The following is a 22,783-nucleotide window of genomic DNA, read 5'->3' as shown; positions in this document are numbered from 1 at the left end:
CAATTCCCGTGTCTAACTTAGAAGCACAGAACCACAGAATACTAGAAATGGAAGGGACCTCAACAGGTCATCAAGTCCAGCCCCTGCCCTCATGGTAGGAACAAGCATCATTTAGACCAGGGCTGGGCAGAATGTGGCGGGGGGGGGGGGGGGGGGGGGCGGATCTGGCCCGCCCAACACTTTGATCTAGCTCACAGACTGCACCTGGCCACTTTCTATTTATATCCTGCTGCTCAAGCTACTGAATTTCCAGGCAGTGGCTCAGGCAGCAGGATCCTATTTAAATGGCTCAGAGCTCCCCATGATGGTACTACCCTGGCAGAGGCTGGAGCCATGAGCCCTTTAAAAAGCTGCAGCAATTCCAGGCAGCTGCCACGCAATGCGGTAGCAGCAGGTCTGGGAGCTGCGAGCCCTTTGCCCCACCCCTTCCACCTCAGACACCACCCCTTTTTAGAGGTGGAGCCAGTCCATGACCATGTACCAAAATTCATTAAGTGGCTCCCTTGCCAAAATTATTGCCCATCTCTGATCTAGCGCACCCCTGACAGGTGTCCATCTAACCTGCTCTTAAATATCTCCAGTGATGGAGATTCCACAACCTCCATAGGCAATTTATTCCAGTGCTTAACCACTCAGAGTTAGGAAGTTTTTCCTAATGTGCAACCTAAACTTCGCCACAATGTAAGCCTACCCTATCAGACATTAAGCAGAATAATTTCTCCCCCTCCTACTTTGTAACACCCTTTTGGTGCTTACATATCTATGGGAAGAGCTCTGTGGGAAAGGGAAATCCTGGAAGGGTCCTATAATGGTGTTTTCTTGGAGTGGTAGTTTGGGAGCAATTTCCTCCCTGAAATGCTGCCCTTGTATCCCTCAAGATCTTCCTAGACTGCAAGAGGACAAGGCCATCCACGAGGAAGCCTTATGGATGAGGAATCCCAGTGGCTCTGCCTGGATTCCAGACTGCTATATTACCAGAGAATCCTTAGTTGGAAGGTCCCCCATATTTCCTGCTTTTGTGGGTTTGCCAGCATGCATGCAGACCAGATAAGTGTTAAAGACAAACTACATTTCCCTATTCTCAGCTTTTCAACACAACATTGCTCAGACTCAGGATCAACCATGCCCTGTCTCTCTTCAGGATAAGAAAGAGTATGATGGAGTGGTGTTGCTGTGTTTACTATCAGAGATCTGATCTAACCTTTGCATTTGCTATAAGTCACATCCTATTGGTTGCTGAGTAGCCTCAACTCCCATTGATCTGCAAGGGATCAGGTCTTATTTTAAAAAAAATACACACAGGTTTCTTATATTTTAGATGGAAGCTAGAGAATATGTAGCTAAAGATGACTGTTTGAAAAAATTACATTATGAAAGAAAAAACTTACGTATGGCATCCATTTCTAAAATTGCCTGCTTAGCCTGAAAGATACAAATTATGCAAAATCAGGTCATATTATACAAATATACTAAATTACATCACATGGCTCAATGATTAAAAAAACACAACAAACATTATAGTCAATTTTTCTTTGGTCACTTTAAATACAGAATAGATTGTTCCACACTGTATACATTATACTGGATTGACATTTTACTCTTCCAATTTTAGTAAGATAAATTTTCCAGGTAGGAAATAACTTCTGCTGTTCATTGTGCAAGTCCCACCATAGTTCACCTTACTACCCACTATCCTAGCAGTACAAAAGGAGCAGTGAGTGACTGACTACATTGTATTAGCTAGGCATCTTTCTAGTATAAGGAAATACCAGCAGGCGTGGAGCTGGCATACCTGATCACATCAACCCCTCAAGTGTGTTATGTTGAGAACATGTAGCCCTTTGGCTAGATTTAGCTTGACAATCTCTTTCAGGATTGTCATAGATAGAATCAAAGAGCTGGAAAAGACCTTAGGAGGTCATCAAGTCCAGCCCCCTGCTCTAGGCAGGACCAATCCCAACTAAATCAACCCAGCAAGGGCTTTGTCAAGCCAAGACTTAAATACCTCTAGGGATGCAGAATCCACTACTTCCCTAGGTAACCCATCCCAGTGCTTCACCACTCTCCTAGTGAAATAGTTTTTCCTAATATCCAAACTGGACCTCTCCCACCACAACTTGAGAACATTGCTCCTTGTTCTGCCATCTGTCATCACTGAGAACAGCCTTTCTCCATCCTCTTTGGAAGCTCCCTTCAGGAAGTTGAAAGCTGCTGTCAAATGCCCCCACATTCTTCGCTTCTGCAGACTAAACAGACCCAACTCCCTCAGTCTCTCCTCATAGGTCATATGCTCCAGTAATAGTTGTCAGCTGGTGGAATTTAAAGCAACACATTGGCTGCACAAAACTGGCATCAGGATCTGGGAGTGGTAATTCATTCTCTGACAGCTCCTCCCACTACCTACTTACCTGTTCAGAATCTTAAACATAAATTGGGGATTGTAAATATATGTCCATTTGACTATAAATGCATTCTGGACTCTTGAGAGTTATCATAACCAAAACCAAAACAAAAACCACAAAAACCTCTCAAAGAAATTAAATTGAAAGCCTACTCATTTGTTAAGAGGAGAAAATGTATTGTGTGCCATGAAAAAAAAAGTATCAACGTTGTTCCCTCTAAGAAATTTCCAACCAGATTTATTTTTAAATGTATTATTGAATATCATCTTTCCCAGAGATAAAAAGCACTACCAAAATATTATATTACTGTTTAAATAGATGAAGTCAATATCCCAAGACTTTTCCTGTGTTAATATCTTTCTAAAGAAAAAAAATATGAGCGATCATTAGGCATATTGTAACAAACCAAAAAATAAAATTAAAAGTGTAGAGTAGACAGTTTGCCTTTCCAAGGACGCAATGCAGTTATCTTCCACTAGGTGTCATGAATTGACTACCACTAAACTGTGAAAAGTTGGAGTGTGGAAGATCCACAGGTGTGAGCAGACAACAATAGATGTTTGACTGTTTTCTTCTTTGTCATAAGTATAAATTATTGCTCAGGGCTGCAAAGGGATAACTAAGATTACTGTTTGTTATATAAGCAACATTTTGTATTCGGGATGGAGTCTTGGGTAGAAATATTTTTTTAAATCCATTAAGAACTAAAGAGAGTTTAAGATTAGTAAGTAGCTTGGTACGAAAGTTTAATTCATCCTAAAGTATCTTACAGTGTGTCCAGTTTACTATTATAACGTTCACTGTGTTACAAATATGGGATTCTTAGTCAGCGTTTATGCAAAACTACCATTGACTTCAGTGGGAGTTCTACATATAAGAATAACAGATCAAGAACATCTTTTTAAAAAACAAACCAGTAGTCCTGGGGCTCCTTAGAGACTAACAAAAATATATGAACAGTATCATGAGCATTTATAGCAGTGTTTCTTAAACTTTTTGAGACCACAGAACACCAAACAAATAATTTTTTTTATACGGAACACCTAGGAAAATTTTCTTTAAAAAAATTGTCAGACAAAAAAAGACAAAAACAAAGAAGAGGTCATGGCACACCTGCGAGTTGTTCTACGGAACATAGCTTAAGAAACACTGGTTTATAAGCAAAACATAGATGGAGAACATAGCCTTTTTCTAAGTCCTACCAATTGGGTGTAGGCACTTCCAGAAATGCATTGCTTTTGCAATATCAAGGTAGTTGCATCAGTGCAACCTCACAGGGCACAAGTATTGCATTAAAAGGGATTTATGTCAAGTTTCAAATCAAGCTAAAATACACTGACACAAGTCACTTTTTACACTGGGGCAATGCATCTACAGATTTGCTTACGTGCAGCCGCGCCTGGTATAACCACAGGTACCAAAAGACAAATCCCAGGGTAGACAAAGGGTTTAACAAATTGATGAGATTCTAAGTTGTGTGTACAGACTCCAGTAGTTGTTTTTGCTGGAGCTGTTCCCTTTTAGCTTTAATGAAATCATCTGAAGATGTGTAAGTACCAATATATTACATGAATTCCATTTCATTAGTGTACAGAGGAGTGTTTCTATATAAAAATATCTCCCAAATTGTCATTGTGTCTGTCTGCTAATACAAGTTCCTTAAATAATACAAGTATTTAGAGGAGAGAGTAAGTTTATTTACCTTAGCAGGAATTTTAGCTGGGTGATTTTCTAGAATTAATCTCTTCAAGTGAAGAATCCAAAGGCGTTTATCTTGTTGTGATTTAGCCTGTTGTAAAATTATAAAATGGTCAGATGACTCATTACTATAACCACTTAGGGACTGGGGACTATAGATATAGTGATGTAGATGGAGTACTTAAGGGCAGAATCAAGCCCCCAGTTAGGGGAGATGGATTTTCAATACAGAAAATTGGATGAATGTTTTATTTGACATCATGTATAACATGTCAGGTTATGTTCAGAGCAGGGAGGTTTCTGTCATACCTGCACAGTGTGCTGCATCTTGGGATTTTTGTAGTGGAAGACACTAAAGCTAAGTGGCTCCTTTGGTATTACTTCAACAAGCATGAGATTGCCACACTGTACAGAGAGAAGACATAGTGAATCTCACAGAGGAGAGTTTAAAGAAAGCTAGAAATTGGTTCAATCAGCACATTACAATGGGCTCCATGACATACCAATATATGAGCTTTGTATGTAAACATTTCTTCTCTCTTCTTTGTAATAAGCAACAGTTTGTCAAAGAGAAACAAAGTGCGCTCATTTTTGGCTCGTTGAATGCGGAATGTTCCTTCTAAAACCAGCTCCCCATAGCTAGTGAGATCCGGCCCTTTCCAGTTAGTAAGTAAACTTTGTATCTCCTGAAACAGAAAAACAATGCAATTCTAAACAGTATTTTATTATACAAGTTTTAAATTCAAAAATTCAATCTACTGAGGACATTAGGACGTGTTCTGTTTTAACTAGAGCTGGGTGAAAACCTTTTTCTATGAAAAATTAAAATGTTCTGACACCAAAATGTTTAGCAAATTCCTGTTGACTCTGCTGAATTATTTTGGTTAAAAAAAAGAGAGACAAGGACTAAAGGGCATGGATACAGAATTCTGGTAACGTTGCTATCTCGCAGAACCACACTTGTCCTGTAAAGAACTACAAAGCTTCAATTGTCAGGACTGTTAATCTAGCACTTCTCACCAAGACTAAAATCACTAAGGGTACGTCTTCACTGCATGGCTTACGTTAATTGCCTATCTTATTTTGAAATAGGGAGCGTTTACACAGCGCTTATTTCAAACTAGAGCACTCTTCTTCTGACTTTCCTTATTTCTTGTACAATGAGAATTACAGGAGTCAGAGTAAGAAGTCCTCCAGCCTGATGGTATTTTGACACTATTTCGAAATAACTGCCTGCTGTGCAGATGTGGACTAAGTTATTTTAGAATAGTGCTAGTTATTTTGAAATATTGTTGCAGTGTGGACGTACCCCAACTTTTTTAGTTGCCCTATTTTGGTCCAATTTTTCTTCAGGTTAGATGTCTACAACTTGGAGAATAAAAAAATAATTTGCAAATATTGACTCCAATTTGTGCCGTTCCCCCCATCAAATCCAAAATAGTCTATAATAATAAACTTCTGGGAAGACTGCAAAAGATATCTGTTTGAATGAGCTTGGGAAGAAAGCTGAAATATGTTTCCTAGACAACGGAAGAGATGGCTGGTAGAGTTTCTATTGAATTGATAATTTAATGTGACTGAGTTATATTTGTATTGCTAATGGTCTGTTCAAGTGGCAACACAGTTCTGATTTAAATCAAAATAAACAATATGTAAAGATAAACATAGGTTAGCCCAGTGATGGCCTTAAGAAAATGAAGTTCTACAGTAGTGCTCTCCCTTTTCCTTGTTTCTTCTAGTTACTTGGTCTCCAACTCCCTTGGCATAACTCCCTAAGAGCACTTCATCTTACACGTCAGGTGCTAGTAACCCATGAGTAGACTCCACTGATACTAAGGACATTTTCAAAAAAATTTCCAACCAGGGTTAGCACTGCTTTAACCCAGATGGTGATAGCAATGAGGGGGAAATGTCCTCATTACAGATATTACCCTACAGAATTTTATTTCATAGCTGTGAACTTCTTTCAAATAGCACAGTGATTGCTGTACATCTGACAGTAAAGCATGCATGGCACCTCCATGCAACATATTACAAATTAACAGATAAAACAACATTTTTGGAATATACTCAAGACTGCGATTAAAAATACAACAAATGGAAAAGTTCTCTCTAGTAACTTGTAAATCAGTTACAGTGTAACCCCAGAAATTGATTTATCCACTTTGGAAGAGAATTCATGCAGAAATGCAGCCACAGTAGCCACAGAATTACAGACACATCATTATATGATAGCACAGAGACATCAGTGCCCCTGTAGAACACAGAAATTACTGTTGAAAATGAGAAACTGAGCCAAAAAGGTTTCACCACCCCACGTTTGCCAGCTCAGACTGTAAATTATGAAACTCAGCTGTCCAAAAGCATCTAACCAACTTTATTGTCAAGTATTCCAGGTATCAATATCCCTATTTATGTCAATGACTTAGGTAAGGTTACATGGGCTCAGAAAAGGCATTTTAAAATGAATTATCTTTTCTTCATTTATTTAAATCCTCCAATTACTAAACAAATATAGGATTCAGTGAGTGCCATCTCTACTTTGAAATAGAAGAAATGGCAAATTATTTATAGATCACTTGAATGGGAGATGTCTCCTTCCCCATACTCTTATCTGCTTATCCCTGCTGGTTTTCAGACACAACAGAAAGTCTATTCAACTCTTTTTGAGAATGTCTGGAGTCAGTCTAACTGTGAGAGGGAATGATGGTTCTTCATACATAGTCTGCACAAGAAAATCTAATATAGACTACAGTGACTTCCTAGAGTCGATCGCTTTACAATAAATGCTTCATTGCAGAGCAATGGATTTTTTTATAAGGCTGGATCTGACCATCTCTCTGTATACTTACAAAGCAACAACTCATAGGCAGACAGCTGAGAGGAAAAGATAAAATAAGACAGGAGAAATGTTTCCAACCAGACAAAATTAAACGGGACAAAAGTCTGAAATAGGAAACCACAAGAGTTCTCAGAAACAATATGCCCTTCAATGAAATAGTAGTGGTGTACAATGGAGGTGTCAAGAAAATAAAAAAGTTATCTAATTCTGTACCATTGCAAACAAATATTTAACAGGATGCTGCAAGCAGGACAGATTATTCTGAGGCTCTTCTGTAGCAGCTATGACCAAAATTTCTGAATTCAGAAAGAACACTCACAATATACAATAGTCTAGGATACAGCAAATACAGGCACAAATTTAAAGGGTAGTAGGAAATGCTAATGGTATATGTTTTAAAAACAAAAGCAGGCATATACAGAGTTGCCAACCCTTCAATATTGTCCTAGACCAGTGCTACTCAACTTTGGAAGCATAAGGGGCCACAATGATACTCACAGCACATTCCAACGGCCACAACTTAAGTGTGATTGCATGTACATACAAATATATATGCAAATATATGCAAATAGCTTCTTTCACACTGATGGGCATGAATACAAAGATTAAGGCAAGACTACACAACACACAGGCCCCATTTAATCCAGTTCTGCTGATATTAATGAAATGCAATAGTTACCCTATTTTCACCCATATGACAGCATTTTTAATGAGCAATGACAATCTAGAAATTTAACTACTAAAATGCTTGTCAACAGAAGACCATTATATTGACCCGCTGTTGTGGAGCACGTTCCCAGTGGAGGTCATGTTCAAAGGATCCCGCCTATGGACCAATTATTGAGTAGCCCTGTTCTAGAATCTCCAGGAATTGAAGATTAATTTTTAATAAAAGATTATGTCATGTGATCAAACTTCCAGGAATACATCCAGTCAAACTGGCAATCCTAACAGAAACAAGAGAAAAATTGCCAATAACCATTGAAATCTCTTTGTAAACTCACCTGCAGCCTAACAGCATGTTCATGTTTCCTCTTCATGTCATTAATATGCCATGCCACTCTCTGCATTGTATCTATGGCTTCTAGCACTACATCATAGCCCTCAGTGTCCTTGTCAAGATGGTTTTCTATTTCCTAGTGAAGAGACCAATAAAAAGCCAGTTATTTTCAGCTTGACTTTTCAAATCAGATACAAGGTTGACACAGCTTTTATTGTCTTGGCACCAAAATCACCTGAATACAGTGTTGCTCCCTCTGCTATTACTCTGTTATTGTTATCAATTTGGGCTAGACAGAAGAGGCGAGGCCAAGTCTTACAGTCCATAGTACCATTGCTCATGCAAATGCACACACTAGCAGAAGGAGACATTAAGCCATCAACAGAGTATATGTCAACATATGCATGTGCACACACACAGGTGATTACTACCCACCCCTAATTTGACAGGACAACCCCAAAATGTATATTTCAAGTCTCAGTCCTGGGCTGAATGACTGTGGAACAGAATTTGTCCTGGATTCCTATGGTTCTGCTCTGTGCTTTCCCAAGACTCCGAGGCTGGGGTACCAGTATGGTTACCACATTTGAAATGCAAAAAACCTTCACCTACCCACAAGGCAAGCATACCGCAACTCTAATCCCTAACCATAAAGGAACTCCACAGCCCCGTTCAACAGCCACTGATAGGATAAACAAGAGGGATAACATTGCACATCTCACTCTTACATGGCTCAAACCCTCCCTCCCACACATTCACAGTGCGCTTGGCTGGATGCAGGCAAACATCTGCTGTTATTTTCAACCGTTCTGATCTGTTATCACTGAAACTATAGAAGGAAGTGGGAACTCTGCAGCCTTTTTAGCTGGACACATACATTTAACATTAGATATCCCAGCGTATTGTGATGATAATGCAAGTTTTTGGACCCACATAAAACAAGACAGCAGATTAGATTATTTTTCTGGAAAGTGGCAACTTCATAAAACAAATAGCCAGGGTGCTCAAATACTGGACCAAGTAATAACACGAGATGCTAGCCTCTCCCAAGTTGGCATGGGGGACAGTGCCAAGACAGGCTTAGCTCACTTTTACCCACAAGGCCTGCTACTCCTTCTCTTCCCCCCAAAGCTTTGTCTCTGTTCGAACCAGAACTGGGCAGTAGCAAGGTGTGCTCAGGAAGCTCTGGACCCTCCACCTGCCTGGGACAAGGGGCAGAGCGGGAGGAGAGAATATGGGACAGCGGCTGCTCTTAGACACCTTGGCACCCCACTCAAAGCCCAAACTCTGGCTCATGACCTCAAGGTGAAGAGGGGAAGCTGGGGACAAAGCCCCAGAGGGAAGCACAACTCCTGCATCTGTCCCATTTCTGCATTTTCAAAAGGTGGTCACTCTACCACCCTCACACTGCCTCTTTGGAGGCCAATGCTTATTTGATTTCTGAAAACCAATGGCTGTCTATATGTGCATTAGGCTGGGGGGGGGGGGGGAAGGGGTGGGAGAGATGGACACAGAAGGGATTCACTAGACACTTTAAGTTAGGATCTGTGTGTCTACTTTTAATTACAGAATGATCTTGTAACATTTTCCACATGTTTTCTGTTAACAATAAAGCAGGAATTTGTGAGCATGTTCTGAATTCAGTCCAATGGATATAGAAATGTTTCCTGTTTCCCCAATCATTACTCCTCTCAAAAAAAAATCAAATAAATGATGTTTATAAATATTTATCTTCCCTTCTAACTGCTCCCAGCATTTGGGCATGGAAAAAACTTTTCCCATCTGAAAATTTTTTTTGCACGAAATTGCTAACTCCTGACAGCAAGACACTCCCAAGCAAGACTGGACTTGCAGACCGGAAAAAATCTAATTATTTGGATGCATTAACCTATTCAATGTGTCTAAAACAATTACCATACACTCCCTACTCACAATGTATTTTATATATTGTCAAGAGAGTAGAGGCAGAAAATGCTTCCATATGTAAAAAATTGATCAACAAAAGGAGACACATTTTTAAGGAGAACTATCTTAATATCCCAGTGTAGTAATATTGCAGGGATGAAGAGGCACAGCAGTGCTAGAGAGAAATGTTTTTGAGTGGGCACTTACATGAAGTAGCAGGTGGTACTTTAATATTCGTTGGACAGGTTTTAAGAGATATGATCCCAAGGGCAAGGAGTGTTGTAAAGCTTCTTGCCGTTCTCTGAAGAACTTGGCCAGTGTCTTGTTCCTCATGCATTCTGTTAGCACAGCCACTGACCTGAAAAAATATAATAAATCTCCTTAAAGATATGCTGTTTCTGTATCTATGTACCTTCAGTCGTCAGGAATTGGCTTTCCTTCCTTCCCCTTACTGGGACTATCAAACTCCTGCCAGTCATTATATAGAAATTCCTATATTAGTTTTGAGCCCAAATCTACTTTCCTTTCATATGCAGAACTCTTTTTGGAATTAGACATAGCAGAATAAGATTCTTATTATTAGTGGAGGCTAATAAGAATTTATAAAATAATAATAATACTGCCGTAGACACTTTTCACTTTTTATATCATGAGTTGAAAGGAGAGGAAAGGTATATGACAAAATATTTTTGCTTGAATTTTAAGTGCATTCTTTACTGATACACCTTCCAAAAAGGGACAAAGCAGGAATAAAGGGCCTCCAAAAAAGTGAACAAAATATTCCTACCTTGGATAATTGGTGCAGTACTGTGTATATATGTGAAAATCTTCACTCTATGTGTAGGGAGGAAAGAAAGATTAAATAATAAGATTTTATCACAATTACCTTCAAACACCAGGATCACCACACATTTTTCATCTGACAATGCAAATTCAACCATACTGTTGCCATTTATTACTCTATTATCCTCTCCCAAGTGTTCAATGTTTTTCCTTAGCTGCTCATTTTGCCCAAATTCTAATTCGATGCCTGCCTTCACATCATTCCACATCCTTTGATCAATCTCCCCTGAAACATCTGCCAATCTTCCTTTCCCGTCTTTCAAAAAATTCTAAATTCAACTACTATACAAGTAAAAGAAATAAATCACACTATTTTATCTGTTCTTTCTTTACTGACTTGCAGGTTAAGGGTCCTATCATGTGAAGCACTGAATTCCTTCTGTAGATATGTGGACTATCCTCAACTCCCACTCATCCAGTACCCTTGCAGGATCAGACTCAAGTTATTTGGAGATAGAAAACCGTACTGTTTTTTCCATACTGATTTATCAATGGTCCCACCCACATAACAGTTCTATCCAAATAATGTATACAGTGTTGTAGCTATGTGGTTGGTACAAGGATAAGAGAGAAGCAAAATGGGTGAGGCAATATCTTTTACTAGAACAATTTATGTTGATGAGAGGCAAACTTTGAAGTTTACAAAGCTTGATTCACTTTTTCTGAAGCATCCGGCACCAGACTTTGTGAGAAGACAGAATACTGGGCTAGGCAGATCATTGATCTGACCAAGAGTGACCATTCTTATGTTCTTAAGCAATTAATGTTTGAATTTTCTAAGCAATGAGTTGTTCATTTTGACCTTGCCATCTACAAACACTACTTTAAAACTATGTTGCTAGCCTTTTTTTTAATATATAAAGAAAATGTAAAGACAAATGATGAGTAAATATGGATATAAGCTGCTTGTCAGTACAATTAAGTTCCTTTCTACAAGTTGTTTCTCAATCAACTTGTATGCATGTGCAGTGCATCTGTATTTAAGTGTGCACCTTTAGACTTAAGGAAATTTTCTACTGGGCACATTAAGTATGCAGTTTTCAGACTGTCATAAATAATTTCACATTTGAGCAGAGACTAAGTATGAAAAATGTTAGCAACAAAAGGTAGGTATTTTAGAAAAATATACATATATGGAAACAGGAAGTTACCACTGGAGCTGTTTTGTAACTGAACATTAGAGAGGTTACCAGGCACCCACTGAAAAACAGAATCTCCTAGTTAAGGATATTAAGAGGCATAATCGGGTAGTCAATACAATTTGTACCGACTACACTATTAGTTGAGAAGGGAAGGTGCTCAGAAGGAGCTAATCCCACTGTGGTGCTGGACTTAAAATGTAGTAAGAACCAGGTGTGCAGGCAGTCCGGCTCTTACTAAATTTAAGCTGCAGAGCCTCAGCAGAGGTAGCTCCTGGACCCGGTGCAAGCCAGGACGAGCTGGGCTCATGCCAGGTCCAGCAGCCCCAGTCCACAGGGAGCTGGGACCCCCTGTGCACTAGGGATACTCCAGGAAAAGCCTTCCTTCCCCCCTCCCCTACTACCTCTTAAAGGCAGCAGCACAGGATGGGGGTGGGCGGGGGGCAAGTGGCACCACGGAGACAGTGCTGGGGGAAACTAGCTTTTAAACTGGCTTCCCACAGCACTGGATCCTGCTTTCCCCTCTGATAGAGGCAGTGGGTGGCAGGGAGAAAATGCGAGTAGTCAACTTGACTACTCTTTTACATTCCTACTCCTAGTAGCTGTTTGTACTAATTGGGCTCTAGGCACTGTGGTTTGGTTTCCTTTGCTTTCCTGCTTGCTCACAACTTTCCCCCTACTTATCACTACTTTATTTTGCATGGGACCTTAAAAACAACATTGTTTTTTGCATTTTGGTGATTTCTGGGTATCACTCTCCATGCCACAGACAGCTGAAATCTATGCAGTGTTTTGGTAACCTGAGAGTGAAAAGAAAGTGTTAACTATACAATATTTTTGAAGCAACTGCACTTCATCTTTGCTATTATGGAATTTAACCCTTAATCAACAAGACACCCAGATTCCACTAAAAATATCTTCAGAAGCCATTCTGACACAATGCAACATAATCACCATGCTTCGGGAATGTTTTTTTCTGAGCATTGATAGCTCATTAATGCAATCTGTACTATATTAGAAAGAAAGTCACAATTGAAATATTTAGAGTCCTGTACAGCAATGTTACTTCAGCAGAGGGCTCTGATGGGTATTTTAAAATGGTCATTAGACCACTCAGGTGCTTGTCTTTTCTCCCCCCCCCCCCCCCCCACACCTTTTCCAGGCTCTTCATCAGAAGTAAGCTTGTGCCCCCTTCACTCTGAGTAATGTGTTACTTCAAAATTAGCTCCAATTAATCCATTGGAGGTATTTGCATATTTAGGTATATTACTCAACAGGGTGGTGCAATTTGAATGTATCAGTGGAGCCAGTTTTGGGGACAGCTCAGTAATTATTTCAGCTTTCATCAATTAATTTTAATATATTTTGTTTAAAATCCTTCTAATTCCAGTCCCTATTGCTCCAGAGGAATGAAGTTCTCACAGGACTCATTTAATCGTTAATGTGCTATGATCCTTCTATATGCTCCCTCATCTCCATTACTGATCATTTTGGTTTGGTCTTGACATAGATTAATTCATTGATTTATTTTAGATTTTCATGGTTGGACTAATTTCGCTGTTTCTGCTAGTTTTCATAGTGGCTTACATATGTTGTGTATCCACATCCAGAGACAATGAGTTTGTGTCATAACCGATTAATATGCATGCTTGGAATGGACCATTAAGGCTTAAAATCATCTCAGCTAAAAACTAGGAATCAACCAAACTTCAGTCTGTAGCAGACATTACACTTCATAATTTTCTTAAGCAGCTCTTATCAATCTATCTGTCACTCCAATAAAGGTTATGTCTAGACTATGTTCTATTTTTAAAAGAGGATATGCAAATTCCATATCTTCTTCTGAGCTCTCTTTCGAAAGTGAAAGTAGTCTAGACGTGGATTTTTTTTTTTTTAAAAAAAACCCCTTTTAAAAAAAACGCTTTTCCTTTAAAAAAAAAAAAAAGAGGTTTACACGTTTTTTTCTAAAAAGGGTTTTTTTTTTTTCCTGCATATCCTCTTTTGGAAAACAAACAAACAAACCAAAAACATAGTTTAGACGTACCCAAAGAGAGCAGTGCTATAAATGACAATGTATATGATGAAATTCAATTTCAATTAAAGTAAGATGAATACAGTATGAAAAAGTATCAAATGCAAATAGGAAAAGGCAACGTAATATTACAATATTATGAGAAAAGCAGATTCCCATGGCCCCATGACCACTTAATCATAACATATATCTTATAAACATCACCACATGAATGAGGTACAGCACCAGGAATTTATAATAGATTCTTCTCTGCTGGTCAACTAAGAAGGACTTTAAAATAGGACACGAGGAAAGAGATTTGCAGAAGCTTCATTCCTGCCTTTAATAAACAGGAAAATCAGCTAAATGAAGATATAGTAAGGGATAATGGAGCACCATAAGCTAGAAACAGAGGTCTGAGGAAAACAACTGAAATGCAACCTGAATGCATGGATTCTGAGCACTAAAATGGAGGAACAAAAACTCTTGGTGCAGGAGATCAAACTAGCTATCAGAGGGTATGTCTACACTACAAAGTTAATTAGAACTAACGGCCGTTAGCTCGAATTAACTTTGATAGGCGCTACACATACAAACCGCTAGTTCGAACTTAATTTGAACTAGCGGAGCGCTTAATTCGAACTAGGTAAACCTCATTCTATGAGGACTAACGCCTAGTTCGAATTAAGCAATTCGAATTAAGGGTTATGTAGCCACTTAATTCGAACTAGTGGGAGGCTAGCCCTCCCCAGCTTTCCCTGGTGGCCACTCTGGGCACCACCAGGGAAACTCGTCTGCCCGCCTCCCAGCCCCGGAGCCCTTAAAGGGGCACGGGCTGGCTACGGTGCCCATGCCAGGTGCAAGCCTGCCAGCACCCAGCCAGCAGACCCTGCACCTGGCACGGCACGAACCAGCTACCCGCTGCCACCCAGCCCTCCGCCTCTTCCTGGGACCAGGCTGGCGGCTCCCAGGAGCCTTCCCGGGTCCGCAAGAGGCGGGCGCCCGCCTGGTCTAGTGCGGAGATCGTGGACCTCATCCACGACCTCCGCACTAGGCACAGGAAAGTGGCCATCTAGGGCATGATAGCTGCCAGCCTGGCCACCCGGGAGCAGGTTTGCATGAAAATCAAGGTGGTCCACTGAGACCCCCAACCCTGAGCCCTGAGCTTAGAATGTCCATATTGGGTCAGACCAAAGGTCCATCTAGCCCAGTAGCCTGTCTGCCAACAGCGACCAACACTAGGGACCCTGAAGGGGATGGACCGAAACAATGACCAAGCCATTTGTCTCATGCCATCCATCTCCAGCCTTCCACAAACAGAGGCCAGGGGCACCATTTCTACCCCCTGGCTAATACCACTCCATGGACCCAACCTCCATGACTTTATCTAACTTCTCTTTAAACTCTGTTCTAGTTCTAGCCTTCACAGCCTCCTGCAGCAAGGAGTTCCACAGGTTGACTATTTGCTTTGTGAAGAAGAACTTTCTGTTATTAGTTTGAAGCCTGCTACCCATTCATTTCATTTGGTGTCCTCTAGTCCTTCTATTATGGGAACTAATGAAGAACTTTTCTTTATGCACCCTCTCCACACCACTCATGCTTTTATAGACCTCTATCATATCCCCCCTCAGTCTCCTCTTTTCTAAGCTGAGAAGTCCCAGTCTCTTTAGCCTCTCTTCATATGGGACCTGTTCCAAACCCCTGATTATTTTAGTTGCCCTCCCCTCTCTCACCTCCTTTTCCCAGTTTCCCCGAGTTTTGTTCAATAAAGAGAGTTTCTATTTTTGAACACACGTGTCCTTTATTTTGTACATCAGAAAGGGGGGCTAGGGAGGGGTAAGTGGAAGGAGGTGAGGGAGGAATGGGGTACGAGCCCCCGATGGGGAGGACTGGGGTGGCTCTGTGGGCTTCTCGGGGTGGAAGCTCTCCTGAAGCCCCTTGATTGACCCCCCCTCCGGATGGCAGCCTGCGGAAAGTGCAGCCGGGCTGATGGCCGAGTGCTGTGATGTGCCGAGTGTGGGCACTAAGGGCACTTCAAGCCAGGACTGCTTTGCAAGCGGGGAACCCCTGAGAACTGTCTGTCCGGGGTGGGGGTCAGGCTAGCCTGAGACAGCAGCTCCACCCTCTAAGTCCTAACCTGATGCCCTGCCGGCACTGCTTCCGGCCATCCTTAACCTCGGTTCAGGGTCCACTCAATGTGGACATGCTAGTTCGAATTAGCAAAATGCTAATTCGAACTAGTTTTTAGGCCTAGATGCACTAATTTGAATTAGCTTAGTTTGAATTAACTAATTCGAATTAAGTTAGCTCGAATTAGTGCTGTAGTGTAGACATACCCATAGGGATTACTGAAACATGGTGGTACATCCATGCCTGAAACACAGGTATTGAAAGATATGTGCAGTTTAGCAGACATGGGAATAAGGGTAAAGGTGGTGGGATAGTTTTATGCATCAATGAAACAATCTTTAAATTGTGAAGAAATATGAAGTGATAAAATGTGTGTGTGTGGGGGGGGGGGGGAAATCCCAGAATCTGTTTGGGTAAAAATCACTTTGGGTAAGGACTGAAAAAGAGGGCCTGCTGGGATAGTGTTAAGGCTCTGCTCTAGACCCCCAGTGTCAAACTAATAGGGATAGTTCTGTGCTGCTGCTTCTGGTTGTTTTCTGAGCGCAGCATTGTCTGCAGTGCCAGGACAGGCAGGAAACCTGCCTTTGCTCCCCCACCACACCAGTGATTGGGAGCCATCAGAGTTCCAAACCCTGACTCAATTGCCTGCCCCAGCCCTGAGCTGCCCCCTCCCCAACCCAGAGCTCCCTTCTGCATCCTCATCCCTGGCCTCACCCTAGAATCCACACTCTAGTCAATAAGACAAAATTAAGTTGGGTCAGAAGCACCAACAATTTTCTTGAACTGGGAGGTGAGAAAAAAAGTTTGAAACCACTGGATTAGAAAATGAGTGCTACTGAGGCTGGTAGAGACCAGTTGTTCCTGGGTTGGTAAGATGAAAGTTTCCTTTATCAAATCATCACTAAATCAACAAAGGGTGAATGCAATTTTAGATTTGGTTTTAGTAGGTAGTGAGGAAATGCTGGTTGTAAGAAATAACCTTGGAGCAAGTGACTATGAGTTGATTAAATGTAATTTAAATAGAAACATAACCAAAACCAGTGTAATGCAGGCACATGCAATACTAGCATATATTAGGTGAGGCATTCCAATTGCAATAGAGGAAGTGTTAATGCCATTGTACAAAGAACTGGCAGGATCTCCTGTGGAAAACTGTGCAGTTCTGGTCACCCATGTTCAAAAAAGATGAATTTAAACTGGAACAGGCGCAGAGAAGGGCTATGAGGATGTTCAGAGTAATAGAGGAATGTCATATGAATGTGGGCTGGAAGAGCTTGGCTTGTTTGTTTAGTAAAAAAAACTAAACAGAGAGAGGCTTTCTATAAATATATTGGGAGGGTAAATAACAGGGAGATTTGAGAGCTATTTAAGCTAAACGATAATGCTGGCATAAGAACAAACTGACACAAACTGGCCATAAGCAAATTCAGTCTGGAAATTAGAAGGTTTCTTCACATCAGAGGGGTGAGATTCTGGAGCAACCTCCCATTAGGAGTTGCAGGAGTAAACAATTGTATGACAGGGTTCCCTGTAATGGCAGGGGGCACAGCTCAATAGCCCTCAGGTTCACTTCTGATTTATAAGCTTGTGTTCCTAAAGCTGCAGGGACATAGCTTTAGGAACCAGCCACCAGCCGGTTCCCCTCTCCCCACAGGATGTATTCTGGGAAGGTGGGTGTTTTTTTTTTTAAATGTCTTTCCTTCGAAGCTTCAAATCAGGACTGGCTCGAACCATTCCTGTGCCCCGGTCAGCGAGAGCGTGATGCATGCGCGGCTCCGATCCCGGGCGCACGTGCAGCCCCGCCCCCCGGTGTGCTGCGCACTTTACAGCTGCAATCGGGCGCACAGTGCCTGATTGCACCTCTAAGGAGTGCCGCACAGCTCCCAGCCCCGGGCTCACAGAGTCTGATGACAGCTCTACGGGGCGCTGCGCAGCCCGCAGCACCCCTTACAGCTGCCATCAGGCACCCCCCCATACGTTGGCACCCCGGGCAGCTGCCCGGCTATCCCCTCCCTTAATCCGGCCCTGCTTCAAGTATGGCCATGACTGGAGATGGGACACTGGGTGGGGTGGGCCAAGGCTCTGAGGTGGCATCTTTTTTCATTCAGGAACTCAGCTGACTTGTGCTTGCTCATACGCTCACTGTCTAACTGATCACAATGTGTTAGGCTGAGAAGGAATTTTCTCCAAGACCAACTTGATTTTCATGCAAACTTGCTCCTGGGTTCGCATGTGGCCTTTGGTGGCCAGGCTGGCAGCTATCCTGCCATAGACGGCCGCATTCCTCCATCTAGTGCGGAAATCATGGACATTGGGAGCATCCCTCTCAAACCTGAATAAGGTCCATGATCTCCACCCTGGACCAGGAAGGCACCCGCCTTCTCCAGGCCCTGGCAGGCTCTTGAGAGCTGGCAGACTGCTCCTGGGGAGCAGCGGAGGGCTGGCTGCCAGTGGTTTGCTGTCTCATGTTTTGGGGCCACTGCGTCAGGGGCAGTGATTGCTGGCTCTGGGCTTCCAGGCTTAGAGCTGGTACAGGCACTGTGGCCAGAGTCTACCCCTTTAAGGCCTCTGGGAAGGGGGGAAGGAGAGGAGTGTTCTTGGTTGAGGCTGGAGTGGCCAGCAGGGCACCCTGGGAAGGCTGGAGGCCCCCTATTTCAATATAAGGCTACGTCTAGACTGCAAGCCTCTTTCGAAAAAGAGCATCTAGACTGCAAGCAGTACTTTCAAAAAAGCAAGCCGCTTTTTTGAAAGAGAGCACCCAGGCAGTATGGATGCTCGGTTTCGAAAAAGCCCTCTTTGCATTCAAGAATGCCTTTTTTCGAAAGAGCACTTTAGAAAAAAGGCATTCTTCCTCGTGAAATGAGGAGTACTGCTGTCGAAACAAAAGCCACGTTCTTTCAATTTAATTTTGAAAGAACGCGGCTGTAGTCTAGACGCAGGTGAAGTTATTTAGAAAAAAGGCTACTTTTTTCGAAAAAACCCTGCAGTCTAGACACAGCCTAAGTGTCTACACAGTACTTATTTCGAAATAGCTATTTCGAATTTGGCATTATTTCTCCTGGAATGAGGTTTACCAAATTCGAAAGAAGTGCTCCACTTTTTCGAATTAATTTTGAAATAGCGGTTTGGCTGTGTAGACGCTAGTAAAGGTATTTCGAAATAATGGCTGTTATTTCAAAATAACTTTGCTGTGTAGACATACCCTTCCTCTCTCAGCACACAGGCTCATACTGAGCTTAAGTCAATTCAGTAGTATACATCCAAATCTAAATGCACTTTAATATCTTCCATGTGGATGAAGCTGCTAAAAATGATCATGAAACTAATCTCGTAATTGAAGCACGCAATGCTACTGTAGATGTTGACATTGATAACATTGAACAACTTCTTAAAGATATTCAAAAGGTATCTGTGAACAGTGGGATGCAATCCTTTCTATGTCCAAATCAGTAGCACAGCGTATTGACATTTCATCTGAGTTTCCACCAATCCCAGCTCAACATCTCAATCTGATGCAGAAAGAAAGGCACTATTGAGTCAGGGGTTGTTTTTTTTTTGGTTATAATTGACTCCACCAAATCTGGTCTTGCATGTTAATTTGAGTCACTGCGACAAATTTGTACCCTTTGGGGATTCCTTTGGGAGTTCAGAGAACTATGTGATGAAGATCTATATTCAGTGGCTAAACAGTTTCAATAAAGGCACGACAAAATTTCAAGAGATCTCGGTGAGATCATCTTCCTGAAATGTATATATCCCACCAACTTTAAAAATTGGACTGCAAGCCAAATGAACAGCTTCAAGAAATATTTGATCTTGGCCTGTCGACTGTATTTCCCAGTATCACCATTGCATTACCTATTTTTGTCAGTCTCCCTGCATCAGTGGCTTCAGGTGAATGAACATTCAATGTGTTAAAACAAGTAAAGAACTATCATCATTCTAAAATGGGACAAGAGCATTTGAATGGGCTCACAATGCTTAACATTAACAGTGATATTGCACATAAATTAGATTTTTCTTCACTTATAAATAAGTTTGCACTCAGCAAAGCCAGAAGAGCATTCCTAAAATGAAGAGTTTTGCTTACAGTGAAAACTCACAAGTAAAGTTACATTTTAATATACGTACTATTGGCCTAATAACTTAATTGTTAATAAATAAATGTCTCAAGTGTTCATTTTCATATATTCTTTTCGTTTTAGTGTGACCCTGTGGCTAAGAAGTTAGATATGTGAGAGGCCTGGGGCTGGGGTGGGGATTCTAAACTCAAAGTGGCCCAGGCCTCTGTCATTCTCTGAGTGGGCCTGCATGTATCACAATTCTTCTTTCCTGCCTCCTGCACCCACACACCCAAATCCCCTATTGTAAGCCCTTCATATACCCTAACTCTGACTCCTGCACAAACACTCACACACAGTGCCCCCAAGCCTCTGTCCTGAACCCTCCACATTCCACCCCACACTTAAATTTCTTACAGGTGCTGTTGTATCACAACCACCTCACCCACCTCCACACACACCCTGAGATGTGATAGTACAGTAACTTTAAGAAATGTAAGTTACTTTCAACCTTGCCTACAAACAATCAAACCAAATCTTTCTATATCATGACCTGGTACTCACACTACAATCACCCAGTCCCCTCCACAGGAAATCCCCGAGAGATCAGATAGGCATTGCGCTGCACTTTTAAAACTAACATAATCAAACTCCGTTGGACCAGCTAGGAATGAAAAAATTGCAGAGTTGAATGTTCCTCAACTGAGATCGCTTGGTTCTCTCTTCATTTACAGAATAGGACTGTAAACTCAAGTGCCTCAGCTAATATAATCTGCTTTAAAATAGATTATAGGGAGAGGGTTGTTTTACCGGGGTATGTCTTTATTACAGAGTTTGCCTGAGTTGGTCTACCACAGACAGCACAATTCCTCTGCAAAGTGGTACTTGTATCCCGTGGTTCTTAGCAGCATATGAAAGTGGGATAATAATTTGCCAAGTACTCTAACCATGCCAGTGACAGGAGAAAAATACTTTGTGTAAATGACTTCCAAGGGAAGCTACTTATTTTGAATACAGACTGTTCTGAAGGTGAAAGCAAACATCATTTGGCAGCATGAACTTCTAATGAGACTCTCACTAAGGAATTCAGTCTGCAAGTCACAAAGTGATTCACAGGGCACTTGAGTGACCTTCCTGCCCCTCTCTTTTTTGTCCATTGAACAAAAGTTTCATTTGGGTACATTTACCCAATGATGGGTCTTACTGATAGGCAAAGTAGGTGAAGTAAAAAAAGGATATGCTTTTGAAATTCTACAGAGTTCTTCACATCTTGCAGGTGTTTATCAGAAGGCTGGTGCCAGGTTTTTCGCAGGCAGGGGGATTTCTTGGGCAGTACCCATGTGTAAATGTAGCAAAAGTGAGCTGATAAACTTGTGGTTAAAATGCGTGCAAATGAAGGAAGGAGTTATACAAGAAACTCCAGCCCACGTAGCATTGTGGGATAGGACTGGAGAACTAACTGCGCTCATGTATAACTAGCCTGTGTTCTCACAGCAAATCAGGTAGGTTGCCAGCCTGTGCTGAAGTGAAACTCAATTAAAGCATGTACCCTCAGCCATGAAGGTTAGCTTTGGCTTTAAAGCACTGTGAAGGTCAGGTTAGATGTTTTTTTACATGGATGGAAGGGAGATTGAGGAAGCATGTGGGTTACAGCTTGGGCTAACTTTGCCATGAATCAATCTCTCTCTCCCCCCTCCCCCGAGATTTAGAGCCCAACTCAGAGAGATGGAAGCTAACACTTTGAATTGCACACAGAAACGGTAGCTAAGAAGCCTGAGAGTGGTGAAATAACATGTTTCTGCAAATATTTTTAATTACCTGCCATTGGGGAGTCTACGGAATGTTGAGCTGGACTAAATCCCATAGGGTATGTCTACACTTGCTCCCTAGTTCGAGCTAGGGATGCAAATGTAGCCGACTGAAATTGCTAATGAAGCGGGGATTTAAATATCCCGCACTTCATTAGCACAATCTCGCCTGCACGTTATTCTGCTCAACAGCTGATTCGAACCAGGAAGTGCACTCCAGGATGCGTTAGTTTGAATCAAACCCCTTGGTTCAAACTAATGTTACTCCTCAAAAAATGAGTTCCACTTGGAACCTAACATTGGTTCCACTGGGAACCTGCCTCACAGCCGTGCTGCGGGGAGGCCCCTTGTTCTGCCTGCCCCAGGGCTGCCCGGCTTTCCCCCATCCTGTCCTGACCCAACGGAGGCAGGACTTGAGCCCATGACCCTGTTCTCCCCAGGTGAGTGCCCTATCCCCTAGGCCACGCGGGAACCTGCCCCAACACCTTATCGGGGAGAGGCCCCTTATCCCGCCTGCCCCTGGGCCATCCGGGTGTCCCTCGTCCTATCCTGTCCCCACCCAGGGGAGGCGGGACTTGAACCCCCGACCCTGTCCTCCCCAGGCGATTGCCCTATCCCCCAGGCCATGCAGGAACCTGCCCCACCACAGGGATGCCCCTTATCCCATTTGGCTGTCCTGAACCAGCCCTGGGGACATTTAAATCCCCGCTTCATTAGCAATTTCGGTCGGCTACATTTGCATCCCTAGCTCAAACTAGGGAGCAAGTGTAGACATACCCTTTGAGAGTTTCAAAACTCAGTTGGATCCTTGTGTGGAAATTAAGGTGAACCCTGGCCTACATAATAGCAGGAAAAGACCTGACCAAGCCAAAGTTGTTACACTGACCTCTACAATCACCAAACTAGGGATGTAAGATAGAGGGTGATAAAACAGTCAATTAACC

At 42.0% G+C, this 22,783-nt stretch overlaps 1 protein-coding gene across 3 annotated transcripts in view; it reads right to left on the bottom strand.

The window, feature by feature from the left end:
- The window catches only part of PLEKHG1 (pleckstrin homology and RhoGEF domain containing G1), a 202,520-nt gene that overhangs the window by 26,494 nt on the left and 153,243 nt on the right, over positions 1-22,783 (bottom strand). For all 3 annotated transcript variants that reach the window (XM_075924430.1, XM_075924431.1, XM_075924432.1), the window contains 7 exons: positions 10,635-10,681; positions 10,055-10,205; positions 7,947-8,078; positions 4,604-4,786; positions 4,410-4,505; positions 4,105-4,191; positions 1,389-1,422 (listed from right to left, as the gene is read on the bottom strand). In XM_075924430.1, coding sequence (XP_075780545.1) covers positions 1,389-1,422; positions 4,105-4,191; positions 4,410-4,505; positions 4,604-4,786; positions 7,947-8,078; positions 10,055-10,205; positions 10,635-10,681 — 730 coding nt within the window. The remainder of the gene's footprint in view (positions 1-1,388; positions 1,423-4,104; positions 4,192-4,409; positions 4,506-4,603; positions 4,787-7,946; positions 8,079-10,054; positions 10,206-10,634; positions 10,682-22,783) is intronic.

Source organism: Pelodiscus sinensis, chromosome 3 (genome assembly GCF_049634645.1).
Source record: "Pelodiscus sinensis isolate JC-2024 chromosome 3, ASM4963464v1, whole genome shotgun sequence".
NCBI lineage: Eukaryota > Metazoa > Chordata > Testudines > Trionychidae > Pelodiscus > Pelodiscus sinensis.
The sequence above is the reverse complement of the archived record's forward strand: the minus strand, read 5'-3'. Positions and strand labels throughout refer to the sequence as shown.